Below are 19,733 nucleotides of genomic sequence, written 5' to 3'. Positions count from 1 at the left end.
ATGATTGGCGAGCATAGCGAACCATAGGGCCCACCAGCTACCCCTGGGGTCCACAGAGGTCTAGTCATCGGATGGCCAGGATGACATCAAGGCGGCTATCCAGCTCTCAGGTCCCCGGGTGGGTCATAGCCTGGGTGCCGGGGAACGCGACGATTGAGGGACCATGGTCCGTCCAGTGGTTCATCGCTCTCGGCGAAATCGAGGGCATTCTCGTAATTTCAACACGTAACCGGATCGCCGGACCAGTCGAGGGAGGGAAAAGGCGCCGAAACGCATCGTCCTTACTCGAACCCAGCTGCTGCCTCTCTTCCACCAACCCATGCTGTTTGATGACGTGCTGTCCCTTCGTTCTCTCCTCGGCCAACCGCTTACGCGCGGGTCCCACATTTCCCACCAATAGAAACACGAAACGCGTCCCATGTTATAAGAAGCTGTTTGGAATAAACGGTTGATCAATGTCTTCCGTAATGCCGTCATCGCCCGACACCTGTCCTCCTCCTCCTCCTCTTCTCATTCCCTTCTCAAAAATGCTCTCCTGCCATCTTTCAAGTCACCACCAAACAAAAGCGAACCTCTCTGTCTCTTACTGTTTCTCTAGGGTGAAGTGGACGTTCCTTTCTTCCTGCTTCTTCTTCTTTTCTTGAGTTCTTGAAACACAAACGAACGGATACCTCTCACTAGCGTCCATGTGCGTGTGATAGAGAGAGAAGGAAGAAGTAGAGAGAGTTAATCAAGTTTCGTTTCTTTTCCTTTCTTCCTTCTTCTCTGCTAACTTATCTCCTTGTACGACTGTGACAAGTGATAGCTCAGAGAGGGAAGTAGGCAGAATACCACCTATATATTTTCGCCCTTAAGTTTTTTTATAGAGGCTATCATGTGTTCCTTCAGATCCAGGGAACCCGGATAGCAAAAGGCATCCCCTCTTGTGCTAGCCTTTCCTGTGATCCTTCCCCCTTTTCCCCTTTCTTGTATCAAGCGATAAGGCCTCCAATTTCGCGTCCCATTTCCCGTCTAATTTTTTCAACCAATTAATTTCCTCCCTCAAGGATCGATGCATAATTGGATCCTTTTGCTGCTTCTAGAGTGAGCGGGGAATTGCCTGCCATTTCTAGACTACTCTCGGCTTCTTCTTCTTCCATCGTCGCGTGCTTTCTATAAAGGGGAAGCTCTCGGATCTGGTTCGGTTGCATATTCGTGTCAAAGATTTTTGAACCTGCGGCTGGTGAGCCTTGGAGAGTGATGAAGAGGAGGCGGAGGAGGGCGTGGTGGAGCAATGACAGGATGTATGATCTCTGAAGCCCAAGAAGTCTACTGCCCCCTGTGCTGCTGCTGAACTCAAAGGGAGGAGTCGATGGAGGACATGTCTCCGGCTGTTGCTTTGCCATTTAGGACCGGCAATTCGCACCGCGAAGAGGTCGCTTGCCTTCAGCTGATAACGGACCCTGCCGCGACCCTGCTGTCCGATACGATGGCTGACCATGTGCCGGCCGAGCGAGAGGAAGCTGCCCAAGTAGTGGTGATGGAGGAGGGAGGAGATGGGGATGAGCTCGAGGACCGGACGGTACACGGGAGCGAAGAAGAGGATTCCGTTTCAGTCGTACCGGAGCCATCGGTTGGGAGCTCGATCAGCGATAGCAGCAGCAGCATCGCCAGTGCCACTGACGAGTTCTCGAGCTTGGACCCGTCTTCCGAGGCCGGGACGCCGATCTCTGTGGCGGGACCTGCTTTGACTGCGAATGTGGGTGTGCTGCCGGCGGTCGCCGAACCAGAGGTTCAGGGAGGTCGGCCAGTGCAAGTGGCGGTGGGCGGAGCGTGTTCTTGACGAATTACGTACCGCTCTGGGGCTGCGTATCCATTTGTGGGCGGAGGCCGGAGATGGAGGATGCTGTGGTGGCGGTGCCTGGATTCTTCGAAATCCCGCTCCGGATGCTAACAAATGATGGTGCTGTTGATGGGATGGATCCGAGTTTGATTAGCTTGCCTGCTCATTTCTTCGGAGTCTATGATGGTCATGGTGGTTCCCAGGTAATCCAGTTCTTCTTTTCTTTAGTTCTTAGGTTCTACTTGTTGATGTCATATGGGGTTGCTTGGTTTGAAGCTTTTGTCTGTGTCTCTTGTCCTCTGATTGTAGGTTGCTAACTACTGTCGTGATCGACTTCATCTCGCACTGGTAGAAGGGCTAAGAAATGTATCTGAAGGTCTGGGAGGAGTAAGCGGGGATGCTTGGAAGAAGCAGTGGGAGAGAGTGTTCGTTGATTGCTTTCAGAAAGTTGATGATGAGGTGGGAGGCAAAGTTAGCAGAGGGAATGTGGGAGGTGCAGCTGATGCATCAGTGGAGGGCAGCGATCTTTGTCTAGGTGCACCATCAGAACCTATTGCACCGGAGACTGTTGGATCAACAGCTGTGGTTGCTGTTATCTGTTCTTCACACATCATCGTTGCAAACTGTGGGGATTCGAGGGCGGTCCTTTGTCGTGGCAAACAGCCTGTGTCTCTATCTGTGGATCATAAAGTAAGGCATGTGTTTGTTGCTTCGGTAGTGCTTTTTTCCCCCTAGTATATGCCAAAAAATTATAAATTCTGCAAAAAATTGATTGTTTCTTTAATATTTCAGCCAAACAGAGAAGATGAGTATGCAAGGATTGAAGCAGAGGGGGGCAAGGTTATACAATGGAATGGATACCGTGTATTTGGTGTTCTTGCTATGTCACGTTCAATTGGTATGTATAATTTTTTTGTAGGAGAACAACATAAGTGATCATGAAGAAACATCACAAAAATTACATTCTCTTATTTTTTTTAAACATGGAAATTCATTATTATGTTTAGCCAATCATTAAAGGTCATGTATTAAATATGTAATATACATATACAATTGGATGGTGATGAGGAGATTACAGCATGAAAATGGTCATGAGACTTACCAATCATTGCCAAAACTATGTTCTTTTTTATTTTTTTGGAGCCTAAATAATATTTCAAATAAATGTGGCTGCACAACTATCAAAGTTCGTATTAAACAATACCAAGGTGCTTGTTGATTCTGATGAAGGTGATAGGTTCTTAGGTATAAAATCTTCATTTTCAGTAAGAGGAAATCACGAGGGCATCTTCATAGTTAGATGGTTTTGTGTCTATATCATCACATTACTTTGAATCTATCAGCAGTTATTTATGAATAAAATTTTGTTTAACTAAATTAGATCAGCGTCTTGAATGAATAAGCTAAGCTATTTATCCACAAGCAACAAGAAACCGGTGAGATATTGCTTTGTGAACCGATTTTCTTGGGCCAAACTGCCACCTAGTCAACAAATCTAAAAATGTGCACAAATTTAAATTCTCTTTAAGCAGTTTGTTTGAACATATGTAGAATTTATTTGCACAATTTATAGGAATTTCCAGGTGTCATGTTATTTGTTCCCATTAGCTGCTAGTCACTTGAATCCCACATTCCAGAGCATGAAAAAATATCAACAGTGATCAGGAATCAGGAGTCTCTTGCATTTTCTTGGCTTATTTGAGGATCACTGTCTGTCTGCTACTAAGTTTGCTTGAAGCTTTTAGGCAATATTAACAACAACTAACAACTTTATCAAAACTCACAAGTCACAAATGGGACATATTAGCCAGCAAATATTGCCACTTTTATGTTCCGCGGACTTCTTGCTAATTCTCATGGTCATCATCATTGTAATGCTGCTTCTGTAATTTTTGTTAGGACCCTGGACTGGAAGATTAAATAGTTATTTATCTGAAAAATCAAAAAAAGGAGTTATTCACTGATTTCCTGCAATAAAGATATATCCCTCTAAGCTTATTTCCACTCCTTTATATTCATGTAGCATATTCAAAAATATCTTGGCTTGAAGATGGACAATCAATGTGACTTTACAAATTTCAAGTTGTGAAAATAATGTACATTTTCCAACAACCACTAGGTTTAACTTTAAGCTGCTATTCCTCTTGTTCAATATCTGTATCCTTCAGGCTTCGCCATACAAATTCTTTATACCAACTAGCCCTAAAACTGCATTCTTTTACTTGTAACTTGCCCAGGAGTATCTATCAAAGATAAAAATAATAAAGGCAAAGTTCTTCATACAACAATGAACTAAATATAATTAAAACAATAGCTTTGCTGGGGTTTATGTTGGTTTTATTAGTTCAGAAATCACATTTGAATTTTTTACATGGACATAACAAGAGTTCTGAAAGATGCAATTCTAATGACACCAATAAAAGTGGTTAGGTTCTCCCTCATGTTTTGTTCCTAGAGTATATCCTACCTAAACTCCATTCAGCTGTCCTACTGATACATTGTTTATTGCCCAAGCTGCCCATCAAGTTCCATTGATATTACCCAAAGTGCTTTCATAATTAAACATTGAGTTGTAATCAGAATAATTTCTTCAAAGACAGAGAGAAAAGGTCAGTTCATTCAAGAAGCATTGTGGATTTATGCTCACTGGTCAAAAATAAGAGGTCTTTAATTTCTCATATCAGAATGTTTGCATCTGAAGAACATGTGGTCAGAAATTCAGACTTTATGAGCTTCTCCTAACTCTCTCTCTCCTCTCTCTCCTCTCTCTCTAACATAAACCCTCTCAAAGGAAATTATGATTATCTGCAAACAAACAATCAAATTTGACAATTCAACCAACACATATCCATAGATTCAAAGTTTTTAGGCAGTTAGATTAGTGCATAGTATTTCATGCTGTTGAATTTTTCAGTTCTTTAGACCAGCCAGAGAAATTTTGCTGAGCTTCAGTCCTTAACCGTTTCAACTCTGTGGTTTCATAATTATGTTAGTCGTATTTTTCCTATGACAATTGCTTACTGCATCGATCCTTCATTGCCTCCCTGGGGTGTTGAATTGAGTGGGCTCTCTTAAAAACAAATGGTCAAGCGATTGATCTACTTTTTGCTTCCAAGTGGATCTTATGATCCCACCTCATCTTTATTGCCTTTTTGTTTGTCTTCGGTTGGAAAATAAAAACCTTCAAATGTAGATGAGGAATTTATGAATCTTTTATTTTTATACCTTCACTGGTTGCACATGGTAGTTGGAAAGCTTGAGATGTTTCTTAATAACTCTTCTACTACTCAAAGGATGACAATCTCTTTTTATGTTCCTCATCATGCTGGAGCACCAAATATGAGTTATTGGTGTATAACTTCAATGCAACAGTCGATTTACAACTTAACTTGCTAAGTTACTCTTCTTTAGTAAAAATGGAATGAATAACTGCATTAGACATGCTCAATATCACCATCTGAATCCACATCGTTGACTTGAATCACAAATATCATGCAGATATAGCACTTGTTTTTGCTACATTGTCTGCTTGTATGCAGCCTACATGCACCCCATCAGTCCAAACTTGCTGTACTGAAAACAAATATCTGTGCAAGTCTCCTGGACTTGCTAAATCATATCCAAGTAAATATGACAGATATCTCTTGATAACATCACTTTGATCATATCTCAATGTTCCAAGCACTCGAGGACCACTATTACCTGGCCACTGTAGTTAGCCACATTAACCCATTCCTACCTGAGATCTTAGCTGGTCACTATTTTTACTAAATTTATCAACTCTCAAATCACTTCAATGACCCTCCCCACCTCTTCCTCTTTTGGATTTTTTTTCTTTGGTGATCTATTAAAGAAGTTATGCTTGGATGTTGTAATGTAATCAGACAATTTAACTTCTCTTCTATTCCTAGCTACAATGCACATTCGCTATGTCCCACCATTTCTTGTATTATTCGCATTTTAAGTCAATTTCCTTTCAGGATTTTGTATTTCTTAATGTCAAATGTAGTATTTACCTGTACAGTCAGATATCCATGAGATATATCATTTGTTTCTCAGGTGTGTTGCATGTACACATTTACTATCAAGATGAAGGGAAGTTTTATGGTGACAAGTTCACCTTTTTTGGGGGTTCATCCTCACCACATGCTCTATTTTCTTCTACCACATCAACTATAACAAATATCAGTTAAAATGAATTACATTCATAACATGGCTAAAGTAGATACATTTATAATTACATGTCTGTTATGATGGTCTGGTTGCATAATCCTGATTAAGCTTATCTGTGTGATGCATTGCAGAACTGTATGATCTGTACACTATATTCAGATTATATATTGCTGTATTCTTCATTATAGCAATCTATTGTTGTTTACTGATTTATAGATGATACATCTGGGATAAGTGTTCTCTGGACGGAAAATTTCATTGGTTTATATACCTCACACCTTTATACAATTTTTTTTAACATACATCGTGCTTTCCTCTTCCTGCTGGATTGTATGTTATCAAGCATTGATGGCTTAAAATGCACTTAATATCCACTCTGTGCTGATACATGGCTAAACAAAAAATTTTGCTAATTGAATCAGACTTATATTATATGCATTCAGAAATTATAATACTACTAATGCTTTCTGTATGATATGTGGTGTAACATATACTCATATCTGCCTGAAGGTAGAAGAGCTTACAACTAACCTCATTTTTTTGGCCCTGAGCCAGGCAGCTGTTATCAAGACAATCAACCCGTCATAAGCCCAAATACCTATTTATATAATCAAATGTGCACATCCGCCACACCACAATCTGCACAAGTGGCTGTAAAACCTTGGGCCATCAATAGAGCTGTCTCCCTTACATGCCATGGTAACTGAAACTACATCCTATATACGAGGCATTAATCTCCCCGACTGATTTGCCCCCCGGGGAAAATCTTTCTCATCTGTGATTAATAAAATTAATGATAGTATGATTTCTTGTTCTATTGCTGTTGAATATTTTACTCGTGGCCTTGTTATATTTAAAGCTTAGAAAAACTAATTGATGGTAGTTTGAATGTAGCTAATTCATGTTTCAGAGCATACTTAACTGAAGTAATTAAAGTCTACAGTCATGTGAAAACATCACTTTGATATGTTACTTGGATATCAATCTTTCAATTTGTTGTAGTTTATAAATAACATTGCAATAAAAATCAATGGTATATATATCATCTACAGTGCAGATGGATAGGTTTTTCTGCCTGTTGAAAGAAAAATAATTACCCAATACGAATTACTGACTCTCTCTAACTGTGATCATAAAATGCTATAGTGACTTTGAACTAGCAGACTGCAATTATCTGCACCAAGCCGCTGAATGGCATATCAACACGGCCATCATCTATCTTCAAGTATATCATAATATAGAAATGCTAAGCATATGCTATCAAATATCCTTAATTCTGGAGAACGGATGACATTAAAATTTATCATCCATTACAAAGTTGTGCCTGCCAATTTTTCTGATCAAGACAAAATGCATTGATGAATACATGGGCTAGCATTTGCAACACTTGACCATAAATAAGCATGCTCATCAAGTTTAACAAGATTTATATCCATGGGCATGTTTGCAGGGGACCGCTACTTGAAGCCATGGATTATTCCAGTACCTGAAGTAACAATCGTTCCGCGAACAAAAGAAGACGATTGCCTTGTTCTAGCCAGTGATGGCTTATGGGATGTTATGTCAAATGAAGAGGTTTGTGATGTAGCCCGCAGGCGGATCCTAAGCTGGCACAAAAAGAATGGTGTCACGACATCTCCCATACAAAGAGGTGAAGAAGCCGATCCTGCAGCTCAAGCAGCTGCAGGCTGCCTGTCGAAGCATGCTCTCCAGAAGGGAAGCAAGGACAACATCACTATCATTGTGGTGGACCTAAAATGTCAAAGGAAGTTTAAGAGCAAAACCTAACCAGGTAGGTTGGACATCATTTGATCAACTGGGTTAGAAAGTCACATGATCTGAGACTTAAATTTACCCAGAAAATTACTGCCTTAAATGCATTGCCTAGCCCATCTGTTTTTGTCATTTGGGCTTTTTAAGGCTGTGCTATGTATTTATTATAGTATCTTTTCAATCTAGGGTTTATAATTCTAAGCGGCAATAATCTTGTAATTTCTTTCTTCTTCAGCTGGGCTGTGTGCTGGCAATGTAAATTTGAGCTATTGTAGGTGAAGAATGGTGGTGGGAAGTATTCTATACTACCCTCAGGACAATGTTAATCTACTTTGTTGTATTCGCTTCTGCCTCCGAGTGCAAGGCTCTGTGAGGTGCTTGTTTTACTTTTGCTCTTTTTTTGTCTTAGTACTTTTCCCCTTGCTCTGCATGTAGTTCTTCCATGAACAGTATGCAAATATTAAAAGATGAAACCTGGGACTTATGGTCTACTTAGCTGTTTCTATGCTCTGTTCCTCTGGTAGCTTGGCCTGTTTTACTGATGATTTTACTAAATACCCTAAATGCTATATTACCTTATTCACTTAACGGACATTATTTTCCTCACGGTAACTCACTAGCTCCAGTTGTTCTAGTTCAAAAGCTATTTTGCCCAAAATACTTAGATTTCAATTAAGTTTCATATTTGGGCACTGTCAAGGATGAGTAGCAGAAGGTCCAAGCTGCAGTCTTCCAATGAGTTTTCTTGTCTATGATTTGGCGGTTACAATGTCGGTTACTATTTATTTCTGCTCAGATAGAAGGTAAGGTTGATAGGAGACTGTCCTTACCGGATGGGGTGGACTTTTTTGATTATCAACTGAGTGAAAAAAGCATATGATGTGGGACTTCAAGCTAGCAAATAAATCTGCTGCCTTGGACACATAACCTAGCTCTTGATACTTGGGTTTGGGTCTGCGTATCTTTTTGCTCTAGAGTAGCAAGGTATATAGTTCTTATGCAGGTGGGCATAATTTTATAATTTCTTTTTCTTCCGCTGAGTCATGTGATGGCAATGTACACCTGAACTACTATAGGGTAAAAATGGTGGTGCTGGCAAGTAATTTTTTCTTGAGGAATTTTGTGAAGTAAGTAGTACTGCCTTGTTGGCGGTATGTTTTTCTTCTTCATTATGTTGTCTTCTCATAGCACATATTTTCCTTCTTTTCTACTTATCTTTTCCATGAAGTTTATATATATATATATATATATATATATATATATATATATATATATGAAAAAGGAACCTCTGATTTCTGGTCTGGACTGCTATCTGGGTATTATTTTCCTAGAGTGCAACCTTTTTTTCAGTAGTTTATCTTTTGTTATATGTGTTTTTGGTTGGCTTCTAATTTGCCTTGACTGCATTTCCTGTTGTTGTCAAAGATATGGCGCCTATGGTTATATCAAGCTGCAGCTTCCCTGTGTGACTCTGAATTTGTGCTGCTATCCTTTGGACGCTATAAATTCTATCTGTTTTTTCAAATTTCTACACAAAAGATTGTGGGATTAATAGAAGATTTCCCTTAATTGAAAGCCTTCTTGCTTGTTTACCTCATTGTCAAGTTGGTAAGGTTTTGCCCAGAAGTTGATGCATGCAAGATTTTATGGGGTCATCTGATTTCCCTATAGTCCCAATACCCATGGATCTTTGGTGGGGCTGGACCAAATTCCTAAGGAGAAAAAATGAAAAAATGATCTCAGCAGATTTTTTTTTTTTTTTTGCTGAGGTTATTTTTTCTCCTTATGAGATTTAGGCCAGCTCATATAAAAAATAGTTTTAGATGGTTATAAATAGATTTAGCCCAGTGTCTAACTCAATATGTTTTAATAGTCGTATTGGTTTAACTCATGAATTCTATGAAATTTTGAGCCTAATTGTCCAAACAAGCCCTAAGGGATCAGAAATCCACAAAGAAAACACGCCAGAGCATAAAACAATGGGTTCTGTGGAAGAACGCAAAATATAGTTATAAGAGAAGAAAGGGTAACATTGACAACATCCAAATAAGAAAAGAAAGATCAGTAGAATTACCGTAACCATATATGCTTTGGTGGAAAGACTACCTTAATGGGAGGGTGGCAAAAGGATTAGTTTGGATTAACTGCGGCTTGGGTCGCATAATTAGTAGATCTGTGCATAGGCTGGGTTAGGCTTTGCCTAAAGGTGAATATAAATTTCCTAGTCTTGGACAGGCTCGGACTGGCCTTTAGGTCCACCTTCAAGGCTTGAGCCAAGTTTTATTCGGGCATGGCCTAAGCCTCAAGTTTCATGATTACTAGTACATAACCTGTGTTTACAGCGGCGTAGGATTTGGTGGAAATCAAAGATAAAATTTAAAATATTTTATCAATATATAATTTTTTTATATAATATAATATATAATAATTTTATTAATTAATAAATTAATAACCATACTAATCTTTATCTGACCTTTTCGTTTAAATTGGTAATATGAATATCAACAAATTTATTAGAGCAACAAATTGAGAAGATCATAATCAAATATGAATCAAAATAATTAAAAAAATAAGCTATATTATTTAAAATTAAATTATTTTCAATGAAATAAAAAAGAAAAGGAAAAGGACTAATAGTTAAGGTATGTTACCAGTTATGCTCAACGATTTTTTGGAAGATGTTTTTTGAAAAAGTTCAAATGAATCTGTTTTTCATTAGTTGAAATAATAGATTTTTGTTGAACATAAAATGAAAAAGTTTGGGGCCAGACTATTTTTAGCAAGTTAAAAAATTCAGATTTATTTTTAAAAATATATTATTGATCTTAAAATTATACATGCTATCATTGAAATTTTAAATTAAATAAAATCTAAATATGTAAGTACTATTGAGGATGTTTCTGATAATAATTGGTAGACTAAATTTTTCGCATTTTATGTTCATTATAAAATTAAGTATTGTGATACCAATTTAGTTGTTGAGTTAATTTTTCAAAAATTATAAAGATCATTGTACCAGTTTCATCTTCAACAATACTATTAATTTATATCTTCAGATAATAGATATATTAATTTTTTTAAATAAAAATATATTTATTTTTAATAAATAAAATTTCATACTAAAAAATGTATTGGAATTGCACCATCGTACAGGGAAGCTAATCATTTTTATCATATCAATTATACTAAAAAAAATCACATAAATCTTTACTGTAGTCTTGCAACTATAACATATTTTATGTCATCATCACAAGAGATGTCAGTTATTCTAAAGATATTTTACAAGTAAATTTTATCTTCTAAAATATAATTAAAAATTTTAAAATTTTTTGTATATACAATTTATTGGATATAAAAAATTATCATCCCGCATATGAAATATTAATAATCCAACCTTACTAATCCGAGTTAAACCTGCAATATACCCAATCCAATTTACAAAAATAAATAAATTCCATATTTTAAGCCACTAATTTTTAGAGCCCAATCTCTAATATAACATTAAACTTATTCGGCCTAGTATGACTTGAGCAAACGCAAGGTGATAAAAAAATTATTTATTATTAAATATTAAATATTAAAATCAATCAGTAAATATAATCTATAATTTTGAATTTATTTTTTCTATATTTCAATTTTCTAAGCTATATATATATATATATATATATATATATATATATTGTAAATTCATTCAATTGAAACTATCAATTTTATTTATATTGATTTTTAGATATTTTTAGGTCATATATAATAAATTTTAAATATTTCTATAAGTTTCAATACAGGATCATAAACTTTATTTATACTGATCTTTAAATATTTTTTGGATCACATATAATAAATTTAAATATTTTTATATTTTAATATAGGATCCTAAAATTAATCTTAAAATTTTAAAAATATTTTCTTGATAAAATAGTACCATCTAATTAATATAATTAATGTTATTTTTTTAATTTTTAATATTTTTCACCTATATATAATAAATCTAAATATTCACATGTTTGAACACAAATTATTAAAATCTATATAAAAATATAAAAAAATATATTAACATATAATTCATGGGTCCAAAAGTGCAATAAGCTAATGTCAGATTTAATACTACAATGAATTTAAATATGACAGATGGATTTTTTTGAATATCGAATCTATTCTAAATCAAAATAAGATCCACTTGACAACATGTTATAGAGTTTGAGATGATTTAGAATTTAAAATTAACATTCATTCGAATTGGAAAGTTATTCTTAAGATATCTTTTGATATTATATATATATATATAATAATAATATTTTTTATAAAAATATAGAAATAATTGAAGGCAGAGAAGATTTGAGCTCTTGGATGGCCTAAAGATCATCTTAATCAATAAAATTATATCTATTTTTAAATTAATTAATAATATATTTATGTCGTTTACACTATTACGTATAAATACCCAATACAAAATCGGAGCCGTTCCTTAGGCTTTTGGTTTGGCCGCTCAAAGCCCCCATCCGATTGAAACTCATACGGTAAACTTTTATATATAAATACCCAACACAAAACCCCAAGCCGTCGTCTAAGGTTTCCGATTTGGCCGCTCCAAGCCTCCCACTTGATTGAAACTGCTGAGGATGGAAAAATCGAGTACTTTACTTATTAATTTAAAAAAAAATTATTTATAAAAATAATTAATTTTTAACTTATTTATCCAAATGATGCAAACAGGATAAAACGTCATTCAAAATGGCGTTTCTTGATTGCCACGTCACCACCCTATTCCATCCAAATTTTCACGTAGATGAAAAAAAATAAAAAAAATAAAATCATCATTTGAAATGGTGTTTTCAAATGCCATTTGAAATGACATTTTTGAAAATGCCATTTCAAATGGCATTTTAAAAAATACTATTTTTTCTATTTTCATCATTTTATTCCAAAAATATCATTTTATCCCAAAAATATCATTTTATCTCAAAAACATCATTTTATCTTTTTTTTTTATGTTATCTCAAAAACATCATTTTATCCCAAAAATATCATTTTTTTTTTATGATACTTTTTATTTTTTTAATTTTTTAAGATATATTTTTTTAAAATATTTTTTTCAAAAAATTAATTTTAAAAGAGAATTGTAATTTGAAATAATGATTTTTATTTGAATTAAAATTATTTTTTTAAATTTAAAATTTTTATTTTTATTTTTTTACATTTTTTTATTTTATTTTTTATTTTTTTAAATTTTTAAGGTATTTTTTTGGGATATTTTTTTAATAAAATTAATTTTAAAAGGGAATTGTAATTTGAAATGATGATTTTTATTTGAATTAAAATTAAAATAAAATTTTTTCTTTTTTCATATTTTTTTTAAAAAAATAATTTGAAATGGGGATAGTAATTTGAAATGACATTTTTTATTTGAATTAAAGTTAAAATTTTAATTTTATTTGAATTAAATAAAATTTTAATTAAATAAGATAGTAATTAAATAAAATTTTAATTTTCATTCAAATAAAATTTTAATTTTAACTTTAATTCAAATAGAAAATGCGATTTCAAATTACTGTTCCCATATCAAATTATTTTTTTAAAAAAAATATATGAAAAAAAAAAAAAATTGAAATAAAGAATACCATAAAAAAATGAGAAAGAAATGAGAAAAAATAAAAATTATAATTTTGAATATAAAAAAATAAAAATTTTAATTTTAATTTAAATAAAAACCATCATTTCAAATTACATTCCCCATTTCAAATTAATTTTTTTTAAAAATATATAAAAAATAAAAAATTAAAAAAATAGAATAAAAAATAAAGTATTTTAAAAAAAAAAAAATAAAAAATATAATTTTTAATTTAAAATAAATAAAATTTTTAATTTTAATTAAAATAAAAAATACCATTTTAAATTACTCTCCCCATTTCAAATTATTTTTTAAAAAAAATATTCCAAACAAAGAAGTAAAAATGAGAAAAAAATATAAATTTAAAATTTAAAATTTTAAAAATAAAAATTTAATTTTAATTCAAATAAAAAAAATAATTTCAAATTATTTTCTCCATTTAAAATTAATTTTTTTAAAAAATATTTTAAAGAAAATCTTTAAAAATTAAAGAAATAAAATATACCATAAAAAATAAAAAGATGAGAAAGAAATGAGAAAAAAATATATGTTATAAATTTGAATTTAAAAAAAATAAAAATTTTAATTTTAATTCAAAAAAAAATATCATTTCAAATTACTTTTCGCATTTAAATTAATTTTTTTTAAAAATATGTCAAAAAAATGAAAAGTACCATAAAGAAGCAAAAAATTTAAAAAAATAGAAAAAATAAAAAATTATAATATTAAATTTATAAAAAATAAAATTTTTAATTTTAATTAAAATAAAAAATATCAGTTCAAATTACTTTCTCCATTTCAATTTTTTTTTTTAAAATATTCCAAACAAAGAATAAATAAATGAGAAAAAAATAAAAATTATAAATTTTAATTTTAAAAAATAAAAATTTTAATTTTAATTCAAATAAAAAAGATAATTTCAAATTATTTTCTTCATTTAAAATTAATTTTTAAAAAAAATATATCAAAAAAATCTTAAAAAATTAAAAAAATAAAATATACCATAAAAAAAGAAAAGATAAGAAAAAAATGGGAAAAAAATATAATTCAAATAAGAAACATCATTTCAAATTACTTTTTAATTTTAAATTACTTAATTTTTTTTCATACCGCACCATACGTAGCTGTTCGTATCCGTACCAGATCGAGATATACCAGTACGATCTGATTTATCTCATAATTAAATTATCTGATATATTATTATTATTTACGTTATAATTTTTATAGCTCTTTTAACATAACTTTTTCTCTCCTAATGTTCTGAGACACATTCGAGTATGTGTATCCATATCACAAAGCATAATATTCGATCACTTGAAATTAAATAATATAAAATAAAATTAATATTTAATAATATTAAATAGAATAAAAATATCAAGCATACAAAAAATAGTATAATAAAAGTTTCTAAAATACTAAGTATAAATCTAAAAAAGACTAAGTCCCACAAGGACGTCACGGTGCCCGTGGTCGCTTGGACCTTCTCAAGAAGGTCCTCGCCGGCTGCTCCTGCTCCTGCTGTGATGGCTCCTCCTCTATATCAGTAGAGGAGGTCTGCTGATCATGCTGCTCAGGAATAACTGATGCTGTCGGATCATCTACGGACTGAGCGACCCGATCAATCCTCTCATCTGGATACACGGATGGGCCTGAAAAGAAAATATCATACTCATGTGGCCAACTGATGCCCGATGATGTCATCTGGGGGATGTAGGAAGAAGAAAGCGCTGCCATCTGTGGATCAAAAGATGGTGGCATATGTGCAGCATCTAATGATGACATCTGCGAATATGCGGTGATGGCATATGTGAAACATATGGTGACGGCGTATATCTCATATCTGACGCATCGGCTACTCCATACCAAAGCGCACAGCTATATGGATCAACACCAATCACCACCAATATTTTGAAATTTTCTCTCTATCTCAAGCAGTATCTGAATCCATTCGTCCTTATCAGTCGTAGATAAAGCACGACGAGCATCCAACACAAGATCTGACATAGAATCAGTCTATAAAATAAAAATAAAATAGTCAATATACCGTAAAATATAAAACAAAAATATAACACAAATAACATAAAGTAATTTTCGTAGTCTTACTAAAAGATGCATAGTAGAACTCTCGCCCTCGTATCCGAAAACTGTATACCGAGGCTGTCCAATGACTCGCACTGTAATGCTAAAAAACAAGCTATGTAGTCATCGGTATATGAATGACCTCTCAAAATAGGATCACCATGAACAATGTATCTCGACGTGCATCTCAAATATCGATGTACTCTACATGTCTGATACGTCAGTCAATACGAGTTCTCCCTCATCGATCAATACGATGAAGTCTTTGACTGGTATCAAACTGCTCTGGATGCCCTGAATCTGACCAAACTGTCGCAGGACACGATCAGAAAGATGCCACTCTACCACATCAAAATAAATAAGTAGCACTCTAGCAGTCCATATGTCATATCCAACTGTACACATCTGCGGCAGTATAGCCAATATCTCATCTGTATATGCTCCCACAAAAACTGATAGAGTTAAAATAAAAAAATTAGTAAGCTAAAATTTTAATAGATTATGAATACTGTAAAATGATATTTGTAAAAAATTTAAAATTTATCCGTCTATATGTATCAACTAATGTATCCAACTGGCACCTATAAACCCATGTCACTCTCGTCGATACGTGATGAACGTTGAATGCAACGTTCCATCTGTTTCACAATCTACTCATGTTAAATAAATTTTATCGAATTTAAAATAGTAAGTTTTAAATAAAAAAATAATATTTTTATACCTATATCCAATGGTCTGTCTAGTCTGAATGGAACATCAGGATCATGCTGCTCTGATGGCATCTCGAGCAACTGTGTCGTAATAGACTGATAGTCGGCATATGCTCCCATATCCAAATCTGTAAATTTCAAAAAAATCATACATGATATACCCAATATGAAATATAATTAAATATTAAAAATAAAATTTTTAATTCACATACCTGTAATAATACAAGATAACCATCAATCTGTTCTGATCAGCAAAAGAACCCCGAACATAGCTTGTATAGGCAAGCTAGTACTGCACTGCCCCAACTGAGTCTTTAAGCGAAGTCTAAATCCTCTAATAATGCAAAAATATCAGCTTCATCTTATTCGATGAAGTATCGGGTAACAGGACACCACCTAACAACCGCAGCACCTGATCCCTAACATACTGCTGGACCATCTCCTCTGATGCATCATCCGCAATATGAAAATATCGATAACGATCATCCAAACACTCAATCCTAAGTCGTGAATGATCGAAAAAGTGTGCGTCAGGCTCAAATCCTAACAATCGTAAGCACAAAGCCTGCCAATCCGGAATGGTAAGTGTGGGATCAACTCCGGTAACTAGATCGCCATCAACTGGTAGTCCAGTAAGGATGCTGACATCCTATAAAGTGATGGTCCCTCACCAAATGGAAGATGAAATGTGTGTGTTCTGGATGCCATCTCTCAAGCGAAGCAGTAATAAGACCAACGTCCATCTGTATACGACCAATTCGATATACTCTATAAAATCCAAGATATCGTAAATAATCCAGCACTCTATGTGGGATGTCCTCTGTCCTCCAGAAGTCAGCATTGGATCGTCGTAGATGAAGATGTCTGAGCTCCTGTAATAAAATATAATAATTAGATAATGTATATGATTTTTAAAAAAAAATTAAATAGTAAATAGGATTGGAATGCTTACACCGCCATCTAAAATAATCTGTGATCGATGATGCTCCTGCAATGTAAGAATACTGCTGTCTCAAGATCGGGACACCGTGGATCGTAAGCCATAATATGCTAATGAATCTAAAATAATGATATTATCATAGATGTATTAAAAAATAAGAAATATAATCATCATTCATTTTATGAGAAATATATTTTAAACACAATATTGTCACACAATACAACTTAAACATAAAATTCAGTTCATCTCAGGATATTAAACATGTATATTCAAATACAATCTCACAGAAATACATAAAACAATGACGAAAATAATCTTCGGAGCCTTTAATTTTTTCCACTGCTTGAAGTTGAAGTGTGTTGAAGTATCCTAGGACAGCGGCGGCGGTCATGACCCTATTCCTTACAAATGCCACAGTGGTTCTTACTTCTTATTTGCCTATCATCCATCTCATTTCATAGTCTTGTTGACTTTGGTCTACCTTTCTACTTAGGTTTCAAATGATGATGATCAAGAATATATTTGAACATATGTATATGCATCCAATAATCTTCATATGGTAATGGATTAAAGTCACCGCTCTAAGCATTCATATATGCTGTAATTGTATATGCATCATCCACAAAATCACTAAAATGTACAGCAATTTCTTGACACACAGCTAAAACATGTGAACATGGATATTTGTACATGCTCCACTTTCCACAAGAATATTTTTTTCAGCTAAAGAACAGTATGAAAATTTTCTCCACCTCGTAACCCTGCGCTTGCTCTCCTCGTAAGCACTTCATATATACCTTTTGAAGGTTGAATGCTGTTACTCGGTGCTGGTTAGCTTTAACTTGATTTTCAGTAATCTTAATTGCAACATGAGAAGTAAAAAGATTATTTGGATTCTCCTCTACATATCTCAAGGCTTGGACATGCCTGTATTGAAGTATTTTATAAGACGATAAAATATCATTTGAACACAAGCTGTAATTGGCACATTTCTAGCTCCTCGTAAAATACTGTTAAAAAGCTCCGATAAATTTGTAGTTAAGACACCATAGCGCAGGCCATCATCATGTACCAAATCCACTTCTTCTTTTCTATCTCGGACAACCAGCTCCAAGCCTCTTCATTCACTGTTCTGATCCTACCCATGATAAAGTTGAACTTGCGAACTTGATGAGTGCTTCCTGCTTGCCATACTGCTCTTTTTAGCTGCACATTTTTAAAATAAGTATTGAAATTACTGCAGATATGTCTTAAGCAATATCGGTGATAGGTACATGGTGGACTCCATCCAATAGACTCATCTGCGATGGTATTTAATATACCTGGATGCCTGTCAGAAATTAAGCATATTCCATTTCTATCTTTAACGATATATGTTCTGAGCTGGAAAAGAGACCAACTTCAACTTGCAGTCATCTCCTCATCCACAATTGCATATGTTAATAGAAATATCTCATTCTCTGCATCAATTTCTGTTGTAATTAACATCTTACCTTTAAACTTTCCATACAAGTGCGTGCCATCAATGCTGATTACAGAATGGTAGCACGTAAAATCCTGGATAGATAGTTTAAAAGCCCAAAAAATATAATTTAAAACTCAGATATTGGAATTCACAGTTTGAAAAAATTTTATGAAACAACTGTACCGAGATTTGCATGTTGAAGTGCAGCCATATAATAGGGTAATTTAGCATAAGACGGCTCCCATTCTCCATAAATATCAACCAATGCCTTTTGCTTTCCACACCATACTTTCCTGTATGATACTGTATATTGAAATTGATCATTAACAGTTGCCACAATAGCTTCAACTTTAACACCGAGATCTTTTTCAACAATATGTCGGACTAGTGTGCCAATCATTCTTTCACTGATATATTTGTGGTCTCGACTCAACCCCATAAACAAACAAATGTGAGGATCCTCATATTTTGTGATTTGAAAATATTCATATTTTTTCAACAATGCAGCACGAAGCCTCCATTTACACTTTTGAACATTATCTGATGATGCGTATCGTACAGACCATAATTTGAATGTGACTAAACTACATTGTATATCCGATGCTTCATAATTTGATAAAGATCAATAGCTCTCTTACATAATCTTTACTCTCAAACATTATATCTTAGAAAATTCAGTCATCGAGGAGTCCCAAAATGATAGTCAGAGTTCAATCTTCGACCAGCACTAATACAACCACCATAATTAAATTTATATCGTTAAAAAATTATGGAGGTTCGTGCAAATGAGGTTGAGGTTCTTCCGTATTAATATTAGCATGAAATCTTCATCATCATTCTCATCTTCACCATCATCATCATTACTGCTACTGTCCTCATCCATCCAACAGTCTTCATCTCCACTTTCATCTGACTCAAAGCCTAGATTATCAGAATTTATTCCATCGACTATCCAGTCATCGTTTCCTATATGAGTGTCGTCTCCCGCACTTACCACTACTTCTAGCAAAGGAGAAGTCACCATAGTAGAAGACACAGGAGAAGTCACCATAGCAGAAGACACAAGAGAAGTCACATATGACTGAATAATTAGACAACTAGGACCAGCAGTAGTAGAATGTTGTTCTGCAAATACGGCCTCAACACTATCGGTTTGCACCATA

At 33.8% G+C, this 19,733-nt stretch overlaps 1 protein-coding gene across 1 annotated transcript; it reads left to right on the top strand.

The window, feature by feature from the left end:
• Positions 1-545: 545 nt before the first annotated feature.
• Positions 546-8,259, top strand: LOC105047693 (probable protein phosphatase 2C 6). The gene is given in 6 exon segments (XM_010926737.4): positions 546-1,787; positions 1,790-2,025; positions 2,132-2,512; positions 2,615-2,720; positions 7,446-7,787; positions 8,004-8,259. Coding segments are annotated over 5 exon segments (1,497 nt in total). The 5' UTR covers positions 546-1,351; the 3' UTR covers positions 7,784-7,787; positions 8,004-8,259.
• Positions 8,260-19,733: the final 11,474 nt, after the last annotated feature.

This window comes from Elaeis guineensis, chromosome 6 (genome assembly GCF_000442705.2).
Source record: "Elaeis guineensis isolate ETL-2024a chromosome 6, EG11, whole genome shotgun sequence".
Classification (NCBI taxonomy): Eukaryota; Viridiplantae; Streptophyta; class Magnoliopsida; order Arecales; family Arecaceae; genus Elaeis; species Elaeis guineensis.
The sequence above is the reverse complement of the archived record's forward strand: the minus strand, read 5'-3'. Positions and strand labels throughout refer to the sequence as shown.